This window comes from Mustela nigripes, chromosome 1 (assembly GCF_022355385.1).
Source record: "Mustela nigripes isolate SB6536 chromosome 1, MUSNIG.SB6536, whole genome shotgun sequence".
NCBI classification, from domain to species: Eukaryota; Metazoa; Chordata; class Mammalia; order Carnivora; family Mustelidae; genus Mustela; species Mustela nigripes.
In genome coordinates this window covers 40,902,527-40,925,826 of record NC_081557.1, presented here as the reverse complement: position 1 = coordinate 40,925,826, position 23,300 = coordinate 40,902,527, and the positions used below count along the sequence as shown (strand labels likewise).

Here is a 23,300-nt window from a genome sequence, read left to right as displayed (position 1 = left end):
ATACTGTAACATTTTGAAGTTCATATTTAAAGTGCTTGTGAAACTCTGAGAAGGGAAATCAGTGAGACCCACAGCAGTGAGCTGGAATTTAAAGGATAAATAGAAAAGTCAGAGATAAAGGTAAAGGGAGAAAAAGAAATCCAATGAGACAAGTCAAAGCATCCAAAGAGTCAAACTTAGAAAAAAGCAGTATGCTACGTACATGACCAGCTTGAATTTTAATATGTATCTAATCTACTTATTACATTTTCCCAATTTTAGCCCTTATTTACCTTTTAAAAATATGAGCTAAACACTAAATTTTTATGCTAGGCATGTTTAAGTAAAGTGTGTTGCCTATGTTCACATTATTAGTGGATAAAATAGATTAATTTGTAATATACTTTTTAATGATAATTTGTTGAAGCTTTAATTTTTGACATCTTTTATTTCAGTAATTCTTACTACATACTGTTTTTTAAACACCCTTTACCCTCCAGTTAATATGCACTGAATAAAGCAGTTAATAAGTTAATCATCATTAACTGAAAAATATGATCACTGTTACTATGTTCCTTATCCTTTATCCCCAAGACATAATTAATTCAAATCAATTGTTAGCTATTATTCAAGAATTCTTTGGTATATCTTTTAAGATTATTAAGAGCATCTAGGACTGACTTCAAATGTCAACATTATGACAAATACTATTAAGCTAATCCTTATCTCTGAAGAAAAAGAAATAATTATCACAAACTTTTGTATGAGGTAGGAAAACTGCAAATAAACTTGTTTCTTTCTAACAAGGTTAACCAACTCCAAATTAGGTTCTCATAAATTCAAGAATATTATTTTGTGAAATACAAAAGTCAATGGGCTCTTTTGAAAGTTCTTTTCCATTATGTGTTAAAATTGGTAAAAAAGATTAGAAATGACAAAACATTAAATTAGCTTTTAGATGAAAAATTGTATTATTTGGTGAGTTATAAGATCATAGGACTTAAGTTTACAAATTCATAATTTAAATAACAGGTACTTCTCTGGAATCTCTAATTTAGAAGTTTATAATGTTGGGCACTAAGATCCAAGATTTCAGCTTTATTTTTTTAAAGAACACATGCTGAAACTTTATTGATTATGTAACATGGCATAGTGAAACATTCCATAAAAACACAGGACATTTGGTCATATTAAATATATTGGTCTAAAAAGCAGGTGTTATTCAGATGATAAAATATTCTGTGGATCACAATTTATGTAGAAACTCTATATTTACTATGAGCAAAATTAATATATATCTCTAAAATCAGAAGTAGTTAGGGGTGCCTGACTGGCTCAGTCAGAAGAACATCGTGACCTCAGGGCAATGAGTTTGAGCCCCGCATTGGGTATAAATTAAACAAATAAAACTTAATTAGGGGTGCCTGGGTGGCTCAGTCAGTTAAGTGTCCAACTCTTGATTTCAGCTCAGGTCAAGATTTTAGGGTTGTGAGACTGAGCCCAATGGCTCCCTCCTTGGCAGGGACTATGTCTTTCCCTCTGCCCCTCACCCCACTCTTGCTCAAGTGTTGTCCCTCTCTCTCTCTCTCTCTAAGATGAATAAATAAATCTTTTTTTTTTTTTAAGATTTTATTTACTTATTTGTCAGAGAGAGAGACAGCACAAACAGCAGGGAGCAGCAGGCAGAGGGAGAGGCAGAGGGAGAAGCAGGCTCCCCGCTGTGCAAGAAGTCCCACTCGGGACTCAATCCCGGGACCCTGGGATCATGACCTGAGCTGAAGGCAAATGCTTAAACGACTGAGCCACCCAGGCGTCCCAATAAATCTTTTTTTTTTTTTTTTTAAAGCATAAGATCAGAGGTAGTTAACATGATAGAATAATAAAACAATATAGTACTAGAAGGTAACCACTTCATTTTACAAACAAGGAATCTCATGCCTAGACATGAAATCACTTGCTATGATCATATAGCTCATTCAGTGTAGAATGGGGATTAATAAGTCAAGTCTTCTAACTCGTGGGTTAGTTCTCTTTCAGCTATCTTGTATTCATATACAACATTTAAAAGAAATAGGTATTAGTTCAAAGAACTGTTTAGAAGACATGACATACGAAAAAAGTCAAGCTATAAATCTGGGAAGATGTCCACACTTTATTCCATTAAGTATAGCTGCATGTAATAAACCTTCTTGTATTTAAATTAAATAGCAACAACAAAACACAGTTCTTGCTGCAGCCCTTCTTATTGTAAAATTGTCCAAATTTAAGCAAAGGGATTTAATATTGAAGGATTTTGGGAACTTGTTCTCAAAAGTTTGTCCTCTTGTTTTAATGTCTCATACATTTTAAGCATATAATACTAGTCATAACTAATTCAATGAAATGTTTTCCCTACAGAATGCATCTGTGATGGATGTCAAGAGGAGTGCTAAAACACAGCATTCTGTGCAGTAAGAAGTTCTCAGTTTGAAAAGGAAGAGGATGGAGAAAGAACCCTTGCACAAAAAGCATAATCTTCCATTCCTACTACAAAGAGAATCCTATGTGGATATTTGTATATGTTGCAAATTATCAAACGACAGAATAAACTCAAGATATATGTCCCCCCAATTCTTATGTCTGTCTGAATTATGTTACTTATGCTAGTTTTCACTCAATTCTCCTCATTGAATGAGGTCTGAGGTTTAGTCTCTAGGATACCATCAAGTATAATGCTGACTAGGGGTACCTGGCTGGCTCAGTAGTGTGTGACTTTTGATCTTGGGGTTGTGAGTTCAAGCCCCAAAGGGGGCATAGAGATTACTTTAAAAATAAAATCTTAAAAAAAAAAAAGTATAATGTTAGTCTTCTCTAATTTTTTTTAAGATTTTATTTATTTATTTGACATAGCGAGATCATAAGCAGGCAGAGAGGCAGGCAGAGAGGGGGGAAAGCAGGCTCCCTACTGAGCAGAGATCCTGATGCAGGGCTTGATCCCAGGACCCTGAGATCATGACCTGAGCGGAAGACAAAGGATTAACACACTGAGCCACCCAGGCACCCCGGTCTTCTCTAATTTCTAATTTAGTGAGATACATAATCATTGACAAAATCCTCCTTAATAGAATCAAGATTATTCCAAAGAGATATTCATAACTGTGTTATTCATAATATTGATAAGAGAGGAGATGCCCATTAGGAGATGGTTTAAGTATATTGTATCCAAGGTCAATGAATGTGTAGACATTAATTATATCTATAAAGAGTTTTAGTTTTTTAAAAAAATTCTTATTAAAACAAAATACATTTAATTACTGGTTTTTTTTTCTGTTCTCTTTCGGTTTTCCCCAATACATTCTAAATTTTCTACAATGAGCACAATTTAAGTGTTTGATAACCAAGTGAGGGAAAAAGAAATAAAGAAAAAATGATTAGGTTATTCTTCAGATAAATCAAATGTTTTATGTGATTTCCTACACTGCTCCAAGTTTTCCCAACAAGAGATTAGTTTAGAAATCCATTTTTATTACTTCATTTTTCCAGATAAATTGCTCAATCATTTGGAATTGCTGTATTTTACTATGAGCATTTATTTTTTTCTCACAAAATTCAATAACTATTTAAATAACACTTGTTAAAATGTACAGATTCCATTGATTTGTAATGTTTCTACTGTCAGATACTGATAATAACTAATAAGTAAGACCAATTATGGTATCTTCTTGACAATTTTTCTTGAAATAATATACAATGATATAATTTTGCAGCCTTGTAATATATGTTTTAGTATTTGATATTGATATTTGGTCTCTGGAGACGGCCAAATTCAAGCTTTTTAGTTTAGTTACCAGAACTCCTTGGGTAAGTCTTTTAGCCTCATCCATAAAATGGATGGTTAAAACTTACCAAGTGCTGTTCTTTTTTTTGTTTGTTTTTAGATTTTATTTATTTATTTGAGAGAGGGAAAACAAGCTGGGGGTGGGGCAGAGGGTGAAGGAAAAGCAAGCTCCCCAATCCCACCTGAGCCAAAGGCAGATGCTTAACTGGCTAAACTACCCAGGCACGCCTTGCCCCAAGTGCTGTTCTTGAGAGAGTAAAATAAAATAAATTACCTGTGAGTTAAATAATATGGAATAAAGGTTCTGTAAAACTTTCAGCACAGTGCCTGGAACATGATAGACCTTCAACGTATCATAAACAGGATAATCTTTTTTTTTTTTCTATCCATAGCTTTTTGCCTGGACTGCCCTTTCTATTTCCTCTACTCTAAGCTTTTATTAGCTCTTGTTTTTTAAATGGCCACTGGGTCCTTTAAAATCTGTAATATTTATTTCAGCTGCATGTCTTTAATTATTAACTCCATCACTGAACCGGTACTTAGCATAGGTACTTAGGAGAATCTTCATACTTAAATTTTGATTTTGCCTTACACACCAGATTTTAAGCCAACTGAGATAAACATATCCTATTCCTTCTATGTACCTCTTTATTCTTCATCTTAGTTCTCCAATGTACCTTCAATCATCACCCCCCATCCTTTGACAATTTATTTGCTGACACACCAAATGTCTTTACTGTGAATTGCATCATTACTATTGCTTCATAAACATAATTATAAACACAGTAAAAAGACTTTAAAAAGATACAACTAAATAAAAAATTTAGAGAGGTCTATCTTTTAGATAAGCCCATAAAAAGCAACCTTATATTTACCTTCTTTTAGTGATTACATTAAAGAATTACAATCATATTGTCTAGTTGAATAATTTGGGGAACACGCTTTCAAAAGTTTAATACAAAGATTTTGCTTGTCATTATTGACAGTGTTACTGTATCCTGGAAAGATAAGAGCCAACATTCTTAAAGTTGCACAATTATACTTTGGATGGTGTGTGTCCCTAAGTTCCTCCTCTTCAGGCTTCCAAATAATGTGTCATAGTATATTTGGTATGAAGTAATTCACACCAAATGAGAATTAAAAGATCTATTTTTGAACTGATGATATGTTCCAGAAATAAAAGAAAAACACATTTTTAAAAAAGAACAGAGTTAACTCACACCAAAAATGGGGAAAACATTAATGATGACCTGGAAAGGAACATCATCAGAGTTTTAATACTATTTACTGAAATTCTGCCTCATTGTTTGTGCCATTTTGGGGGACCAATTCCAAACAACATTAACTTTCTGTTATGAGCACAGAAAAGCTATCATATAATACAATTCCAGTGAGTACCTTACTACCTAACTGCAATTCCCTAGGAGCCAGAATTCTCACAGCTTATTTTCATTTTCAGAAACTTGGGAAAACTCTTAAGAAGCAGAATATAAGCTTCTGATTATAAAAACTAAGTAAATTATAATTTTGGGTCCACTTAAAATGGAAAATGGGCAAATATCTAAGCTTAAAAAGAAAAAAAGGTTTTTAAATATTTATTCCAAATACACAAGAACCTATATCTTGTTTCTAGTATTATTGTCCAATCAAATGAGCCAAGGATCCTTGGAAAAATGGCTGATTTCAAGGCCGAGGGCAAGGAAGGAATAAGATGATCCTGGATCAGCTTATTATGACACAAAATTTTAAAAATGCTTTAAAAAATGATGAGGCCTTTTCACAAGAAAATAGGAACCAACTTGAAGGATACAAGTCTAGGACAATTTGTGCATGAAAACCATTAATTAAATACTATTAAAGAAAACACAAAGTGGAAAAAATGAGTCTATAGCTCAGACAGACAAGACAGGAAAAGGTCTTCCCTGCTTATAGTAAAATGTCAACTACTGACCAGTAAAGGTAGAAGATGTTTGGAGGTGGGAATATGAATATTTACAATTCTTAAATCCTCTTGATGGGTTGACTACTTTATCATTATAAATGACCTTCTTTGTCAATTATTACAACTTTTAGATTAAGTCTATTTTGGGGGTGCCCAGGTGGCTCAGTTGGTTAAGCATCCCACTTTTAGTTTTTTTTTTTTTGTTTTTTTTTACTCAGGTCATGATCTCAGGGTTGTGAGATCAAGCCCCCACTGGGTTCTGCATTCAGTGAGGAGTCAGCTTGAGATTCTCTCTCTCTAACCCTCCCCTCATTTGCAAGCAGCCATCTCTCTCTATATATAATAAGTAAATTTCTTTTAAACTTTTTTTTTAAGGTTTTATTTATTTATTTGACAGACAGAGATCAGAAGTAGGCAGAGAGGCAGGCAGAGAGAGAGGGGAAAACTGACTCCCTGACGAGCAGAGAGCCAGATGCAGGGCTCAATCCCAGGACCCTGGGATTGTGACCTGAGCCAAAGGCAGGAGGCTTAACCCACTAAGCCACCCAGGCGCCCCCCAACCTTTTTTTTTTTTTTTAAGATTTTATTTATTTATTTGACAGAGAGAAATCACAAGTAGATGGAGAGGCAAGCAGAGAGAGAGAGAGGAGGAAGCAGGCTCCCTGCGGAGCAGAGAGCCCAATGTGGGACTCGATCCCAGGACCCGAGCTAAAGGCAGAGGCTTAACTCACTGAGCCACCCAGGTGCCCCAAATAAGTAAATCTTTTTTAAAAAGCCTATTTTGTCTGACAAGTATAGCTACTATAGCTTTCTTCTGGTTTTCATTTGCATGCCATATTTTCTTCTATCTTCACTTTCAGTCTGTATCTATCTTTAAAGCTTAAGTGAGTCTCTGGTAGGTAGCATTTAGTTGGGTCTTATTCTTTTTAATCCATTCAGCCATTCTAAGTCTTTGGATTAGAGAACTTAATCTGTCTACAATTAAAGTAATTACTGATCAGTTTATACTTACTAATGCCATTTTATTCCTTGTTTTCTGGATATTCTGTAATTCCATTGTTCCTTCCTTCCTCTCTGGCTTTCTTCCTTTGTTACTTGATGTTTTTCTTTAGTGTTATGCTTGGATTCCATTCTCTTTATCTTTTCTGTATCTACTAGAGGTTTTTACTTGTGGTTACCGAAGTTTGCATAAAACATTTTTTTTAAGATTATTAATTTATTTATTTGACAGACAGAGATCACAAGTAGGCAAAGAAGCAGGCAGAGAGAGGGAGAAGCAGGCTCCCTGCTGAGCAGAGAGCCCGATGCAGGGCTTGATCCCAGGACCTGAGATCATGACCTGAGCCGAAAGCAGAGGCTTTATCCCACTGAGCCACCCAGGTGCCCCAGCATAAAACAATTTTTAACAGTCTACTTAAGTTGATAACAACTTACATTAAAACATATTCTAAGGGGCGCCTGGGTGGCTCAGTGGGTTAAGCCACTGCCTTCGGCTCAGGTCATGATCTCAGGGTCCTGGGATCAAGTCCCACATCGGGCTCTCTGCTCAGCAGGGAGCCTGCTTCCCTTCCTCTCTCTCTCTGCCTACCACTCTGCCTACTTGTGATCTCTCTCTCTGTCAAATAAATAAATAAAATCTTAAAAAAAAAAACAAAACATATTCTAAGCACTACTTTTTAATCCCCCCTCACCTAATTTATGTTTTTTGAGGCTGTAATTTACATCTTTTTTTAATCTTATGTATCCATTAACATGTTTTTATATAGTTATTTTACTACCTTTTCTTTAAGATTTTATTTATTTATTTACTTAAGAGAGAGAGAGAGAAAGAAGAGCAGGAGAGGTTCAAGCAGGATCTATACTGAGCATGGAGCCTGACCCAAGGCTCGATCTCATGACCCTGAGTTCATGATCTGAACTGAAATCAATAGACACTCAACCCAGCTACCCAGATAGTCCTCTACTTTTGTCTTTTAATCCCTTCATACTAGGCTTTATAAGTGATTAAATCACCATCTTTATAACATTAGATTTTTACAACTAGGATTTACACTTTAATATGTTTTCCTGTTATTAATTAGTACCCTTTCATTTCAGCTTAAAGAACTCCCTTTAACATTTCTTATAAGGCCAGTCTAGTGGTGATGAACTTCTTTAGCTTTTGCTTGTCTGGAAACATGTTTATGTCTTCTTCAATTCTGAAGAACAACTTTGCCAGGTAGAATATTCTTGGCTGAATGCACCATGCCACTCCCTACTAGCCCACAAAGTTTCTGCTAAGAAATCTGCTCATAGGCATGGGGGAGCCCTGTATGAACAAACTGTTTTTCACTTCTACTTTCAAGATTCTCTCCTTGTCCTTAACTCTTGACACTTCAGTTTTAATGTGTCTTGGTGTTGGTCTCTTTGGGTTCACCTTTATTGGAACTCCACAGGCTTTGTGGACTTTGATATCTGTTTTCTTCCCCATGTTAGATTTCAGTCATTACTTCTTCAAATAAGTTTTCTGCCCTTTTCTCTTTTCTCCTTCTAGAATACCTAAATTGTAGATGTTGGTCTACTAGGTGCTGTCATATAAGTCCTTAAAGCTATCTTCACTCTTTTTCATTCTTTTTTCTTTTTGTTCTTTTGATTGGGTGATTTCCACTGTCCTGTCCTCATCTTCTTTCTTCTCCTTCATCTTGTCTGCTGTTAAATCCCTTTTGGTATTTTTCAGTGTGGTTATTCTATGCTTTGGCTCTGTGACTTGTATTTGGTACTTTTTTATGTTTTGTGTTAAACTTCTGACCTTATTCATTCTTCTCCTGTGCTAAGGGACCATCTTTATAATCATTATTTTGAACCTTTTGTCAGGTAAATTTCTTACCTCCATTTCTCCTTTTTTTGAGGTTTTATTCTGTCCTTTCATTTGGAACATATTCCTGTTTCTTCATTTTCCTTGACTTTCATTGTTAGTTTCTATGCATTCCTAATCTTGAAGGAGTGGGCTCTCCTAGGAGGACGAACCTTATCAATTCAATCTTCCATAGTTCTTTGCTATCTCTCAAACCTCTGTGATTGTCAAGCAGACTACCTTATTCTTAGTGCTTCCTGTAGTTGAGGGTGTATCAAGACTTGTCAGTGTGCTAAAGAAAAGGATCTCAGCAACCACATTCTGACTGACTAAAAGCCAGGTCCTGAGGAAGCAGTTTTTAATGTATGCAAATATACGTCTTTCAGTGAAAGACTTGGAGATGGGTATTTCTGTCTGCTGCTTCTGCACTGAGTCCTGGGTGGGGATGGCCAGGTAAGAACTTTCTTTTTTTTGCTTAAGTCCTGTGGGACCTTACAATTTAAGCCTTCCTAGCTACCAGAGCCAACATATTAAAAGGGTGCATTCCTTAGGCAGCAACTGCAAATCTGAAGTGCCAGACATGGGCACAGATCTTTTCAGGGGAAAACTGGTGAAGTGAAGTGGGCCAGAGAGAACACAGAGATGCACCTGTTAGCCTCCCTGGTCTCCCCTGAGGTCCCCAGCGATATGCTAAATTAGAAACCTGACCCTAAGGCAGGAACTTTTAAAGTATACAAATAGGGACAACTGGGTGGCTCAGTTGGTACAGTGCATGTCTTCAGCTCAGGTTATTATCCCAGTGTCCTGCGATCAAGTCCCACCCTGGGCTCCCTGCTCAGCAGGAAGCCTGCTTCTCCCTCTGCCTGCTCTGCCTGCTGCTCTCTCTGCTTGTGTTCTCTCTCTGACAAATAAATAAAATCTTTTTTAAACATTTTTAAATTTGGGTGCCTGGGTGGCTCAGTGGGTTAAGCCGCTGCCTTCGGCTCAGGTCATGATCTCAGGGTCCTGGGATCGAGTCCCGCATCGGGCTCTCTGCTCAGCAGGGAGCCTGCTTCCCTTCCTCTCTCTCTGCCTGCCTCTCTGCCTGCTTGTGATCTCTCTCTGTCAAGTAAATAAATAAAATCTTTAAAAAAAAATTTTTTTTAATTAAAAAAAAAAGTATGCAAATGGCACTCTTTCAGGGAAAGACTGGGAGATGGAGAGTTCTGTTCTCTTCATCCTGAGCCCTAGGGAGATAGCCACAGAGAATTTTTGTAAACCTATTAAGAACTCTAGTAGTTTGCTATAGACTGGTGGGTCTCATGGATAGAACCATGTGTCCATGAGACCCACTTGTCTCATGTATGCAAATATAATGTGCATGTGTCCATGAGACAAGTGGGTCTGCTTCTCATGGACACATGAGACCCACTTGTCTCATGGACACTGGCTTTCAAAGTTAGGTGTTTTGGATGCCCATCTCTCAGGTGCAAGTCTTAAACATTATCCAGTTGAGGCTAGATGTTGGGTCCAAATGCCTTACGCATCAGGGAAAAGCTGGAAGTTATAAATTCCTTCCCAAAATCACTGTGCAAGGGGTAAGATTTATGATAAGAGTCTGTCTTAGCCTTCCCTACTCATTTCAGTGTGGGTATTTTTGCGCAGTGTGAGTTGCTCAGCTAGTTTCCGATTTCTTTCAGAAGGAATCATTCAATGGCAGCAGCAGATCTGGTGTGTCTGTGGGAGGAACTGAGTTCAGGAGTTTGCTATATCACCAATGACAATGGAGGAACCCCCTACATCATCTTAATGTATTACTTTTCTGTCAGTTATTTTGGGGCAAGAGGGGTTGGCTGTGAGGGAGAAAGAAAAAAGAACGTGAAAAATCACGGTTTCATTGGGCAATTCTAGGGAATTGTGAAGAGATACCATCAGCAATAGAGAAATAAGGGGCCCCTGGGTGACTCAGTTGGTTAAGTGTCTGCCTTCGACTCTGGTCATGATCCCGGGGTCCTAGGATCGAGCCTCACTTCAGGCTCCCTGCTCAGCGGAGGGCCTGCTTCTCCCTCTCCCTCTGCCTCTCCCTACCACTCTGCCTACTTGCACTCTCTGTCAAATAAATAAATAAAATCTTAAAAAAAAAAAATAGAAAAATAAAATATTTTCAGAACTAACTTAAATTCTGAAGATCAACATAGAAATGAAAGGTCACCTAAAAGAGATAGGCTTTTGGCTAGAGAACACTTTTAGACTAAATTGATAAAAAATGGGAATTTGATTATTATTTGTTGGCAACATACACTCAAACACTATCCACAATAGAAATGGCTATTGTCACTGACTTCTAAGTTTTTGTCCCCACTAACAACACAATCTCTAATCTCAAATAGAAACAGTGGGCTATGTTAGTCTAATAGGCATTAATATTAGACATAAAATATTCCTTAGTTTGATTCCACAACCAAAATGCTTCAGATTCTGAAATGGCTTCCCACAAAGATATGACAACAGAGAGAGAATTTATTGATAATACAGATGATGCATGTTTTGTTCTATGTTAACTTTTAATTTACCACAGTAAATTAATAAACTAGCATGCTGGTTTTAATACATCAGTCTAATGAATGTGAATAATATAAGTCTGTGTCAAGAAAGGTGACATCTTCTCTTGTACTACAAATTCAGATTTCTGCCTCTGGTAACATTCAGATATTGGAGTTTTAATTAGAACAACCCAAACAACAAATGCTTCTTTGTGAGGCCATTTTATTTTATTTTTTAAAGATTTTATTTATTTATTTGACAGAGAGAGATCACAAGTAGGCAGAGAGGCAGGCAGAGAGAGAGAGAGGAGGAAGCAGGCTCCCTGCTGAGCAGAGACTCGATCCCAGGACCCTGAGATCATGACCTGAGCTGAAGGCTTAACCCACTGAGCCACCCAGGCACCCTGTGAGGCCATTTTAGAAAGCAAGCCAATCCTTTATTCTGGCGGTGATACTCATTCACCTGTGTGTAGCAGAAAGTACTGCAGATAATGCAGATCAGCTTACTCAATATCCTCCAAACTCTTTCATAGTTTCTTTTTTGCACCATAGAGCTTTGAAAGCAAAACAAACAAACAGATGCATAACAACAACAAAAAATGTTTCTGATTCCTTTCCAGGGGGGTGGGATCTGCATGGACTCTGACTTCCACAAGGAAACAAACCATGTGAGATTTAAAGCAAAAGTCACCAGTGTAAGATTAAACAGGCTGCACATGAGAGGTTAGATTTTTTTAGGGCAACATGTAAAGGTTATATTGTCTAGTATGCAACATCATAAGTGCCAAGTGGTCAAAGGCAGAAAAAGTTACTAAAACAGACCCAAGCTAGGCAATTCCTAGTACCCAAATTTGGTTCCCAGCTCACCCATAATCCATGAAATTAAGTAAGCTGCCCAATACATTGTCATAAATCCTTTTATGCATAAATTAGAGAAAGTAGATTCATCTGTCTGAAACTAAGAGCCCCAACAAATACTCTGAGAAACCAGTATTTTTCATTTCTATGGTTCTAGCCTCTGAATCTCAGTCTTGTCATATTGATACTCCCACTACTAATAATAATGACTTGACATTTAGTTGGGTACTTAAAAAATAATATCGAGCATTGTGATTGGTGATTTATAAACATTCTGATTATACTCTATATTCTATAAAAGATCTCTCAAGAACAGGACTGACAGGGAATAAACCAATTCATGAATATGCTATTCTTGGAAATACTCAGATTATGATCAGTATTTTAAAAGAAAACAATTAAATTTTACTTCTTCCTCTCTTCTCCAACAGCATAGTACCTCAGTCTTTCTAAAGTAACCCAAAGAACTTAAACTTATAGTTCTAACAACAACAACAAAAATGGCATTTTAAAAAAGATTCCTAAATATTGTTCTTTTGGCTAGAAAAGTTGTTGTACCTGAAGATTGATTTCTGCCTCATAGAAGGTCAGGCACGAGCAGTAATGTCGATCTGAGTCAATATCTGTCAGGACCACCACAAAAAATGTTGGCTGCTTCCTTTCTCTGGACAGCTGCCACCCGCCAGGCTGACAAAACTAAATGGGATAGAAAAAAACTGTCACATTTTAAAGGTATAATGAAAATTTATTACTTATAAATTTTTGTGAAATGTTAAATATCCCTCCATTGTAAAAAAAAAAAAAAAAAATCCAGCTCATATGGTATGTTACCTAAGTCAATATATATGTGTGTGTACAATAGCCAATATATTTATCTACTTTATATATATTAAGTACATATTTACAACATAGAACACTTTCTCCAATGCACATAAACATTTTAAGAAAACAGCCTAGATTTTCCACAGATGCCACTCATTCTTAGACACAGATTGGCATATATAGATACAAATCACCATAAATGAAAAACTTTCCCCTCTTTAGAACAGATCATGAAATGAGTTGAAGACAAAGTGCTAAGTATCTATCACTGATGGAAAGGAGAATTATTTAAAAATTGCTTCATTAATCTAAGTCTTCAATTCAATACAATGAAAAAGATATCTTGTTCATTAAAACAGACCATGTTATACGCTATGTAATGTATATCAATGTATTGTAAGGAATAGAAAATATACAATGTATGCTCTTAGGGGAGCATGGGAACATGGCAGTGAACTGCTCTAAGATGCCCCAACAGAACTGGACTAGTAACAGAAAAGTAGTTGAAAAAGTCCCAAATTACTTGGACGTTAAACAACACACTTCTAAATAATACATGGGTCAAAGACAAAATCTCAAAAGAAATTTGAAAAATATCTGAAGGAAAATACAACTTATTAACATTTTGGGGATTCAGCAAAAGCAGCGCTTAAAGAAAATTTATAGCATTGAATGCATATATTAGAAAAGAAGAAAGATCTAAAATCAATAATCTAAGCTTCTATCTTAGAAAGCTAGAAAAAGGAGAGTAAATTAAACCCAAAGTAAGCAGGTAAAAAAAATTTAAAAAATCAGAGCAGAAATCAATAAAATTGAAAACAAAAAATCAACAGAGAAAATCAACAAAACATAGCTGGTTCTTGAAAAAGATCATTAAAATCAACAAGCCTCTAGCCAGTTAACTAAGAAAAAAAAAGATATGAATTACTAATATCAGAGGTTCATATACAAAATATCAAGGTTCATATACAAAAGTTAACTGCCTTCCTATATACCAAGAAATGAATAAGTGTTGTTTGAAATTAAAAATACAGTACCATTTACATTAGAACCTCCCCCAATTAAATAATTAGGTTAAAGTTGACAAAATATATACAAGATTTACATGAGGAAAACTACAAAACTTTAAAGAAAGTAATCAAAGAAGTACTATATAAAAAGAAAGATATTCCATGCTCATGGATAGGAAGACTCAATACTGTCAAGTATCAGTTCTTCCAAACTTGATCTATAGTTCAATGCAATCCCAATCAACATCCCAGCAAGTTATTTTGTGGATAATGACAAACTGATTTTAAAGTTTTAAATCTTTTAAAATCAAAGTTTAAAATTAAAGTTTAAAATCTTTTAAAATCTTTTAAATCTTTTAAAATCTAAAATCAGATTTTAGACCCATTTTTAAAGTTTACAGAGAGGTAAAAGATCCAGAACAGCAAACATAATACTGAAGAAGAAGAAGAATGTCAAAGAATAAAGTCATTATTTGACTTAAAGACTAATATTAAGCTAGAGTAATCAAGACAGTGTAGTATTGGTAAAAGAAGAGACATACAGATTAATCAAATAGAACAGAGACCAGAAATAGTACACCCAAACATAGTCAACTTTGACAAAGAAGTAAAGGCAATGCAGTGGAAAAAAAGATAGTCTTTTCAAAAAATGATGCTGAAATAACCTGATATTCATATAGAAGAAAATGAATCTAGACACAGATAGACCTTGCACTCTTCATAAAAATTAGCTCAAAGTGGATCACACAACTAAATGTTAAAAGCACAAAACTCTAAAGCTCCCAGAATATAGGAAAAAATTTAGATGACCTTTGGTTTTAGCAATAACCGTTTAGATAAAACACTAAATTATTAATAATAGAAGAAATAATTGATAAGCTAGACTTCATTACAATTAAAATTTTTTTGCTGTGTGAAAGATACCATGAACAAATGAGAAGACAGTCAGGGCACCTGGGTGGCTCAGTTGATTAAGTGTCTGCCTTCAGCTCAGGTCATGATCCCAGGGTCCCGGGATCGAGCCCCATGTTGGGCTCTCTGCTCAGCAGGGAGTTTGTTTTTCCCTCTTACTCAACCCCTTTGTGCTCTCCCCCTCTCTCTAATGAATAAATAAAATATATTTAAAAAAAAAAAAAAGCAATCTTGGCTGAACAGCAGCCTGAACATTAAAAAAGAAAACGAAAAAGAAAACCACCCAAGAAAAAACTGGGAAAAGGTCTGCAAAAGACATACTAAATAATGTATAGTCATCCAAAATATATAAAGAATTCTTAAAAGTCAACAATAAGAAAATGAACAACTCAATTAAGAAATAGGCAAAAGATCTGAACAGATACCTCACTAAAGAAGATACACAGGAGAAAAAAAAAAGCATACGATAAGACATTCAACATCCTATGTCATTACAGAATTATAAATTAAAATAACAATGAGTTATTATTACATATCTATTAGAATGGCCAAAATCCAAAATACTGGCAATGCCAAATACTGACAGGATGTAGAACAACAGGAACTCTAATGCATTGCTGGTAGGAAGGCAAAATGGACAACTACTATAGAAGATAGTATGACAGTTTCTTATAAAACTAAGCATATTCTCAGTAGACAATCCAGAAATTGTGTTCCTTGGTATTTACCCAAAAACATGTTCACAAAAGAAAACTTGCACATGGATGTTTATAGCTGCTTTATTCATAACTGCCAAAACATGGAAGCAACCAAGATGTCCTTCAGTAGATGAATGGATAAATAAATTGTGGCACATTTGAGACAATGGAATATTATTTAGTGCTAAAAAGGAGCCATGAAAAGGCATGGAGGATCTTTATATGCATATTAATAAATGAAAGACCTCAATCCAAAAGGGCTACATACATTATGATTCCAATTACATGACATTCTGAAAAATACAAAACTACGGAGACAGCAAAATAATATTAAGGGTTATCTGAAATTGAGGACATTGCAGGGACATGAATAGGCAGAATACAGAGGATTTTCAGGGTATGGAACTTGTATAATACTATATGCACAATATTGTATAATACCATAATACTGTATAATACCATATACATAAAACTGCATAATACTATAATGGTAGATACATGTTATTATACTTTTGTCAAAACCTACAGAATTGTGTAACACCAACAGTGAATGCTAATGTACATTATGGACTTTGGGTGATAATGATGTCAATCAATGTAGGTTCATCAAGTGTAATAAATATACCACTGTAGTTGGGGAGATTGATAATGTGGGAGGCTGTGTGCTTTGAGAGCAGAGAGTATATAGGAACTCTTACTTCTTTCTGTTCCATTTTGCTATGAATCTAAAACTGCTTTTCCTAGTCTCCAGAAATATGAGGGGGGGGGGAGTAAAGTCAATTTTCAAAAACCTGAATAAAACAAGATATCTTGATTAGCAGTATTGTTCGAGATGGAACAAAAACAGAAATGAACTGACCAATACAGTAGCTTTCTGTGCCAGATTACCTTCTGTCACTGCTCAATAACTGTGCTATCTTGAGCATTTTATTTAACCTCTCAGTGTCTCAATTTCCTCATCTGTAAAAGGTAGTCTCTGAGTACATACCTACTAGTACTCTTGGGAAGTCTACATGAGTTAATACATGGAAAGTGCTAAGAATAGCCCCTGGGATAAAATCCAGTGATGTAAACACTACTCCCTTGAATCCAACTTTAGTTTCTGTCATCATATATATAACACTTTCTTTCTCCTTCTGTATCAGTTTCTTCCAAAACCTGCCCCTCCTTTCATTGCCTCATTGCCTCCTTGACTGAGTCTAATGAGACATCGAAAAGGGAGATCTGGATAATTTCCTACATTTGGAGAGAGATATTAATCATGTTCAGAACTTTTCTACCAGCAGAAAAATTCTATCAGGCCAATTTCTATAAGCAAATGTCATAGGAATAAAGAAATAGCATGAAAAGCTTAAAAATATCACTAATTAGTAAATAAGTGAAAACATTTTTTATATTTTTATTTTGAAATAACTTTTTTTTTTAAAGATTTTATTTATTTATTTATTTGACAGATGGAGATCACAGAGAAGCAGGCAGAGAGAGAGGAGGAAGCAGGATCCCTGCTGAGCAGAGAGGCCGATGCGGGGCTCGATCCCAGGACCCTGGGATCAGGACCTGAGCTGAAGGCAGAGGCTTTAACCCACTGAGCCACCCAGGTGCCCCAAATTAACTATTTTTTTTAAAGATTTTATTTATTTATTTGACAGGCAGAGATCACAAGTAAGCAGAGAGATAGGCAGATAGGAGGAAGCAGGCTCCCCACTGAACAGAGAGCCCGACACGGGGCACAATCCCAGGACCCCAGGACCATGACATGAGACGAAGGCAGAGGCTTTAACCCACTGAGCCACCCAGGTGCCCCTATTTTGAAATAACTATTAACAAATATTTATTGAGTACTTGAGTATCAATTGTTCTGAGAACACTTCTCTGTCATTCCCAGTTATCTCCAGCACCCTCCAGACCCAACAATCAAGTTCCTCTCCTGTGTTCCAACACTATTTTTGTACCTTTTTACTACAGTAAGTAATCTTAATAACAACAACCTTTTCTTCTTATGTATCTCCCTAGAACTTATTGTCTATTCTACTAATTTGGTACAGAAAAGTTGACCTGTCATTTTCTTTATGCGTATATTTCTCAACACCTATCCAAGTTCTTGTGGCCATGATAAGGATTTTTTATTCTAAACAGAATTAAAGAATGTTTTATTCTGATTCATTGAACAGAATCAAAATGGGTACAGAGATTCAAAGGCATCCCAGTGGTAAAAACTATTTTCATAATAATAATAAAAATTAGTAGTTTCTTTCACTTTGTTGACATTTACATTGATGGTGCTAATGTAATGGCAAGTAAAATTGACACCACCTTAACAGAAATGAAGGCAGCAATCCCCAAATTATACTTGTAGTCACTGTATTCTTCATAGCTGCACATGTGTTGTTTAAAAAAAAAAAGTCAATTTCAGTTTAAAATGTCCTTGATGAAACAATAGTTTAATTTCATTATTACTCAACCCCTAAGTATACAACTTTTTAAATATTCTGTGTTTCAAATAGTAAGTAGATATAAAGCACTTTTACTTCATATAGAAGTAGGACAGTTGTTCAGAGAAATACTACTCTGTAATTGTTTAAGTTGTAAGCTGAACTAGCTGCATTTCTTTTTTTTTTTTCCTACCATTTTTTACTGGAAAGAATAAATGACAGACAAATATGCTTATACAGATTTATGTATATGGCAGACATTTTCTCAAAATAATGAAGTGGGCCTGTCATTTTAAGATAAGGATCTGAGATATGCATTACCAATGATAAATGAGCTTTCAAACACAATCATGAATCTCATAGCTTTTATATTTCTGATGAATGTGACAGTAACATTAACTAATGTAGTACTTAAAGTATTATATATTAATATATGTCGATATAGGAAATATCTGTATAACTCATTGATTCCATATTTGCAAAATGACCAATGTATGATGTTACAAAATCATGGATGGATAAAAGACCCATTCAAAGTACTAGTATACCAAGAGATTTTTTTTTTTAAGATTTTTATTTATATATTTGACAGAGAGAGACACAGTGAGAGAGGGAACACAAGCACGGGGAGAGGGAGAGGGAGAAGCAAGCTTCCCCCCCAGCAGGGAGTCTGACATGGGACTCCATCCCAGGACCCTGGGATCATGACCTGAGTCGAAGGCAGACCCCTAATGAGTGAGCCACCCAGGCATCTGAGATTTTAATGTAACAGTATGAAAAGTTCATTGATGTGTTTACAGATGTCACACCGCATCTAATTTTTAAGAAATTACTACTTGTTGAGTTTTGGTATATCATTCAAATAAGAGTTTCCATAATTATCTTAAAAAGCTATTAAAGTACTCCTCCTTTTTTCCAACTACATATTTGTGAGACCTGGACTTTCTTAGTATACTTTAATCAAAACACCATATTGCAAGAGTTTGAATGCAGAAGCAGGTATGAGAATGCAGCTGCCTTTTAGTAAGTCAATATCAATGATATTTACAAAAATATAAAACAATAGCACTCTTTTCCCTATTTTCTACTTTGGAAGGTATAGTTATTTCTTTATAAAAAATACGTTATTTAATATGTAATGGCTTAGCTATTCACTACAGAATACTACATATTTTCACAAAACTTAAATGAAACAATAGGTTTCCAATGAGTATTAAGCTAAATCTCTTTATGTTATTTCTAATTTTATCAAATATACTGACTTCTCAATTCCACAGTACCTGCCACAGAGCAGAGTTCACAAATAACTTTTATAACCAATCACTTAAATGAACAAATACTTTGCTGCTTAAACCAGAAAAAGCAACTCTTATTATGCCTTGTCTCAAATATTTTATATATACACAAAATAAAAATATTATAGAATAACCAAAAATGTCCAAGCTATTATTGTGATTAATTTGAATAATCAGGCAAAAGTGAAATATTATAAAAGATTCTTTGGAGAAGAGTCACCCTGAATATTTCCAAGACCTTCATCCACATCTAAAAATTTACAACTCACTGAGACATATTTTACTGTGAACTTTAATTTAAAAAATTAATGGGGACGCCTGGGTAGCTCAGTCATTAAGTGTGTTCCCTTGGCTCAAATCATGACTGAGCACCCCATCGGCTCCCTACTCAGTGGAGTGGGAAACCAGCTTCTCCCTCTTCTACTGCCCCACCTTGTACTCCGTCTCTAGCTGTCTCTCTCTCTCTCTCTCATTCTGACAAATAAATAAATAAAATCTTTAAAAAAATTTTTTTAAATGTCTCTTTTAAAAAGTGTCTCTTTTGGGACGCCTGGGTGGCTCAGTTGGTTAAGCCGCTGCCTTCGGCTCAGGTCATGATCCCAGGGTCCTAGGATCAAGTCCTGCATCGGGCTTCTTGCTCAGCAGGGAGCCTGCCTGTCTCTCTGCCTCTGCCTACTGCCCTGCCTGCTTGTGTTCTCTCTCTCTCTCTCTCTCTCTCTCTCTCTCTCTGACAAATAAATAAATAAATAAAATCTTTTAAAAAATAAAAATAAAAAGTGTCTCTTTTTAAAAAATGAAGCCTGTAGGAAGATTTATTCTTCTAACAGAAAATAATAAATATAAAACATCCAAAAGGAAAATATGCAAGTTTGGGTAGTTAAGATCTCCTTAGTTATTTAAATGGCCTCACTGTTTACATTATAAAGGGAATTCTGTTAAATTCTGATAAGAAAAAAAGTATTAGAAATAAAACTTCTGGGAAATTCCAAAGATCGCTTTTCAGATTTAATAAGTACTTCAAAACTAAGCTTAATGTGACCACAGTTAGGATAGTAATGATGAGTCACGGCAGGCCTGTCAGATATATTTTACGAAATTTTGCAGGATGTAGTCAAGATAGTCAACTACGTACTGGTTATACATGAGATCTCTTATATTACACATTAAATTACAGCAATAAGGGAATTATTTTACATTATGCATTTAAATAGGGGCACCTGGATGGCTCAGTCAGTTAAGCATCTGACTCCTGATTTCAGCTCAGGTCATTATCTCAGGGCTTTAAGATGGAGCCCTGTTTTGGGCTCTAAGCTGGGCATGGAGCCTGCTTTTACGATTCTCTCTCTCCCTCTCCCGCTGTCCTCTCCCCCCTTGAAAAAAATTCCTTATAGTTCACAGGAAATTTCAACTGAATTAAATATTCAAATGAAATGAATATGCAAACAGTCAGAAAATAAACAGTAGCTCACACAATTGAGTTTATAAAAATGTTTTTTCAAAGGATATCAAATTTCAAGAATTTTAAAGGATTTTCAAGGTTTCAATTTTCAAAGGAAAATTTAAACTTCCAGTTAAAATGTCTACTTTCCAAATTCACTATATCATATGATATATTTCAAAAATGAAATTACATTTCATTTTATATTAATATATGAATATATATATTGAATATATAATGAATTCATTATATTCATATATTTATATTCGTTTTATGAATTTTAAAGGATTTTCAAGGTTTCAATTTTCCTTTTTTTTTTTAAGACTTTATTTATTCATTTGACAGAGAGAGAGATCACCAGTAGGCAGAGAGGCAGGCAGAGAGAAGGGGAAGCAGGCTCCTGGCTGAGCAGAGAGCCCGACTCGGAGCTTGATCCCAGGACCCTGGCTGGGATCATGACCTGAGCCGAAGGCAGAGGCTTTAATCCACTGAACCACCCAGATGCTCCAGTTAAAATGTCTACTTTCCAAATTCACTGTATCATACGATTAAGAATTAACAGAATTGGGGGTATCAAAGATGATCCCACTTTTTGTTTTTAAGATTTTATTTATTTATTTATTGGACAGAGAGATCACAAGTAGGCAGAGAGGCAGGCAGAGAGAGAGGTGGAAACAGACTCCCCGCTAAGCAGAGAGCCCGATACGGGGCTCGATCCCAGCACCTTGGGATCATGACCTGAGCCGAAGGCAGAGGCTTAACCCACTGAGCCACCCAGGCGCCCCTGATCCCACTTTTTTTTTTTTTTTAAGATTTTATTTATTTATTTGACAGAGAGAAATCACAGGTAAGCAAAGAGGCAGGCAGAGAGAGGAGGAAGCAGGCTTCTCGCGGAGCAGAGAGCCCGATGCGGGGCTCGATCCCAGGACCCTGGGATCATGACCTGAGCCGAAAGCAGAGGCTTTAACCCACTGAGCCACCCAGGTGCCCCCCCCCATCCCACTTTTAATAAGAAGTATTCCTTGGGGCACCTGGGTGGCTCAGTCGTTAAGCATCTGCCATCAGCTCAGGTCCTGATCCCAGGGTCCTGGAATTGAGCCCTGCATCAGGCTTCCTGCTCAACAGAAAGCCTGATTCTCCCTCGCCCACTCCCTCTGCTTACATTTCCTCTCTTGCTGTGTCTCTGCCAAATAAATCTTAAAAATTAAAAAAAAAAAAAAAAAAGTATTCCTCATAGGATTTGGGTTAAAATATAATAATGCTAACTGGTTCACACACTTCAAATCCTAACTGAAAGTGTGCTAAGGAAGTCATAAACAATGAGGGAGTGGACACTACAATTCTTGAACCTGAGCTCAAGTCACATTTCTGATAGGAATGTGAGAAAATGTTTAGACAGCTGGAAACAGAATAGTCACTACAAGATAGTAAGCAAAATGATAAGCATTAAACAAACAGGATAAAATCAGGATTTTGCTCTCCCCAGTGTCTTTACTGACAAACAAGAAAAAAAAATGCTATCACAGGTGCAAATCCCAAACTGTTTAGAACTGACTGTCATAACTGGCCATCATTTTGCCCTTCTTTATTAAGTCACTGAGGAAACACATCTATTTAGAGTAATATCATCAATGAAAATACTATATAAGTTGACAATATTGTTTTCACACATAAATGAGCATATTTGCAACGGCTTATGTTTTTGACTATTCCCTTTCACCTGACCCTCATCATTACACAGAGATCGTGCTCATACAAATTTTACAACATATCTGGGAATAGTCAATATGGGGATTCCTTTTTGGGATGTTATCTTTGTTCAGCTCCAATTTCCTTTAAGACTTTAGCATACTCTGGAAACAAATCATACCTCAACGCTGCAAGGTCAGACAGGCATTGCTGGATTCCACACATTAATGCAAACTTTGCTTACTTGCTTATCCAATTGCCCAAATGTGTGGAAATAGCCCATCTATCTGCAAACAAAAGGTAAGTGCCAATAATTCCTCATATTTGTTAAACACTATACATAATTGTATCCCATAAGACTCATCTTATGAATGATGAAACCAAAGCTATTAAATGTTAAGGTCATATATAGCTAGACTGCAACAAAGGCAGGATTAGAATTCAAGTTTCGGTACCTTTAGGAACTGTGTCTTCTCACTGCTGAATTATCATTAAAAACCACCTAATCGGTATTATTTTATGTTTATATAAATTCACAGTAGAAAATTGAGGAAAAAAATGAAAATGAACTAAGTTCTTTAATATGCAAACTTTTGCTTGCAACCATTTATCTCTCGATTTTTTAAAAATAAATTATGAGTCCTATTTTTATCTTCTGGAGCATGTAGACACCATCATATACATATATACTAGTACCATAACTTAGCTAATCCTCTACTGTTGGTTGCTTCAGGTGTTGGCAATTTTTTCTTAATAACTAATGTTAGGATATGCATGGTATTATATAAATTTTTCCAGGCATGTTTTATTGTTTTTTTAGGGAAGGAGAATTGATTTTGTAAATCATAACCAAAATGGCACAAAAATGTTTAATTATCCTTGAATTCCTTTTTAAAGGTTAAGCAACCCCAGAGTTATTTTGTTGTACTGATTTCTTTTATAAAGAGGGTAGAAAAGAAGTGATAATAAAGAAATGTTATAATGAACTATATCCTGACCAAAGAAGGACTGTTTGAGAAATAAAATAACAGAAACTTTAGGAAACTGACCTCT

The 23,300-nt window shown here is 35.6% G+C and overlaps 1 protein-coding gene across 2 annotated transcripts in view; it reads right to left on the bottom strand.

Annotated features, from left to right (window-relative positions):
- Positions 1–23,300, bottom strand: part of SBF2 (SET binding factor 2) — a 474,622-nt gene that overhangs the window by 257,876 nt on the left and 193,446 nt on the right. For both annotated transcript variants that reach the window (XM_059408436.1, XM_059408445.1), the window contains exon 3: positions 12,510–12,647. In XM_059408436.1, the coding sequence (XP_059264419.1) occupies positions 12,510–12,647 (138 nt within the window). The remainder of the gene's footprint in view (positions 1–12,509; positions 12,648–23,300) is intronic.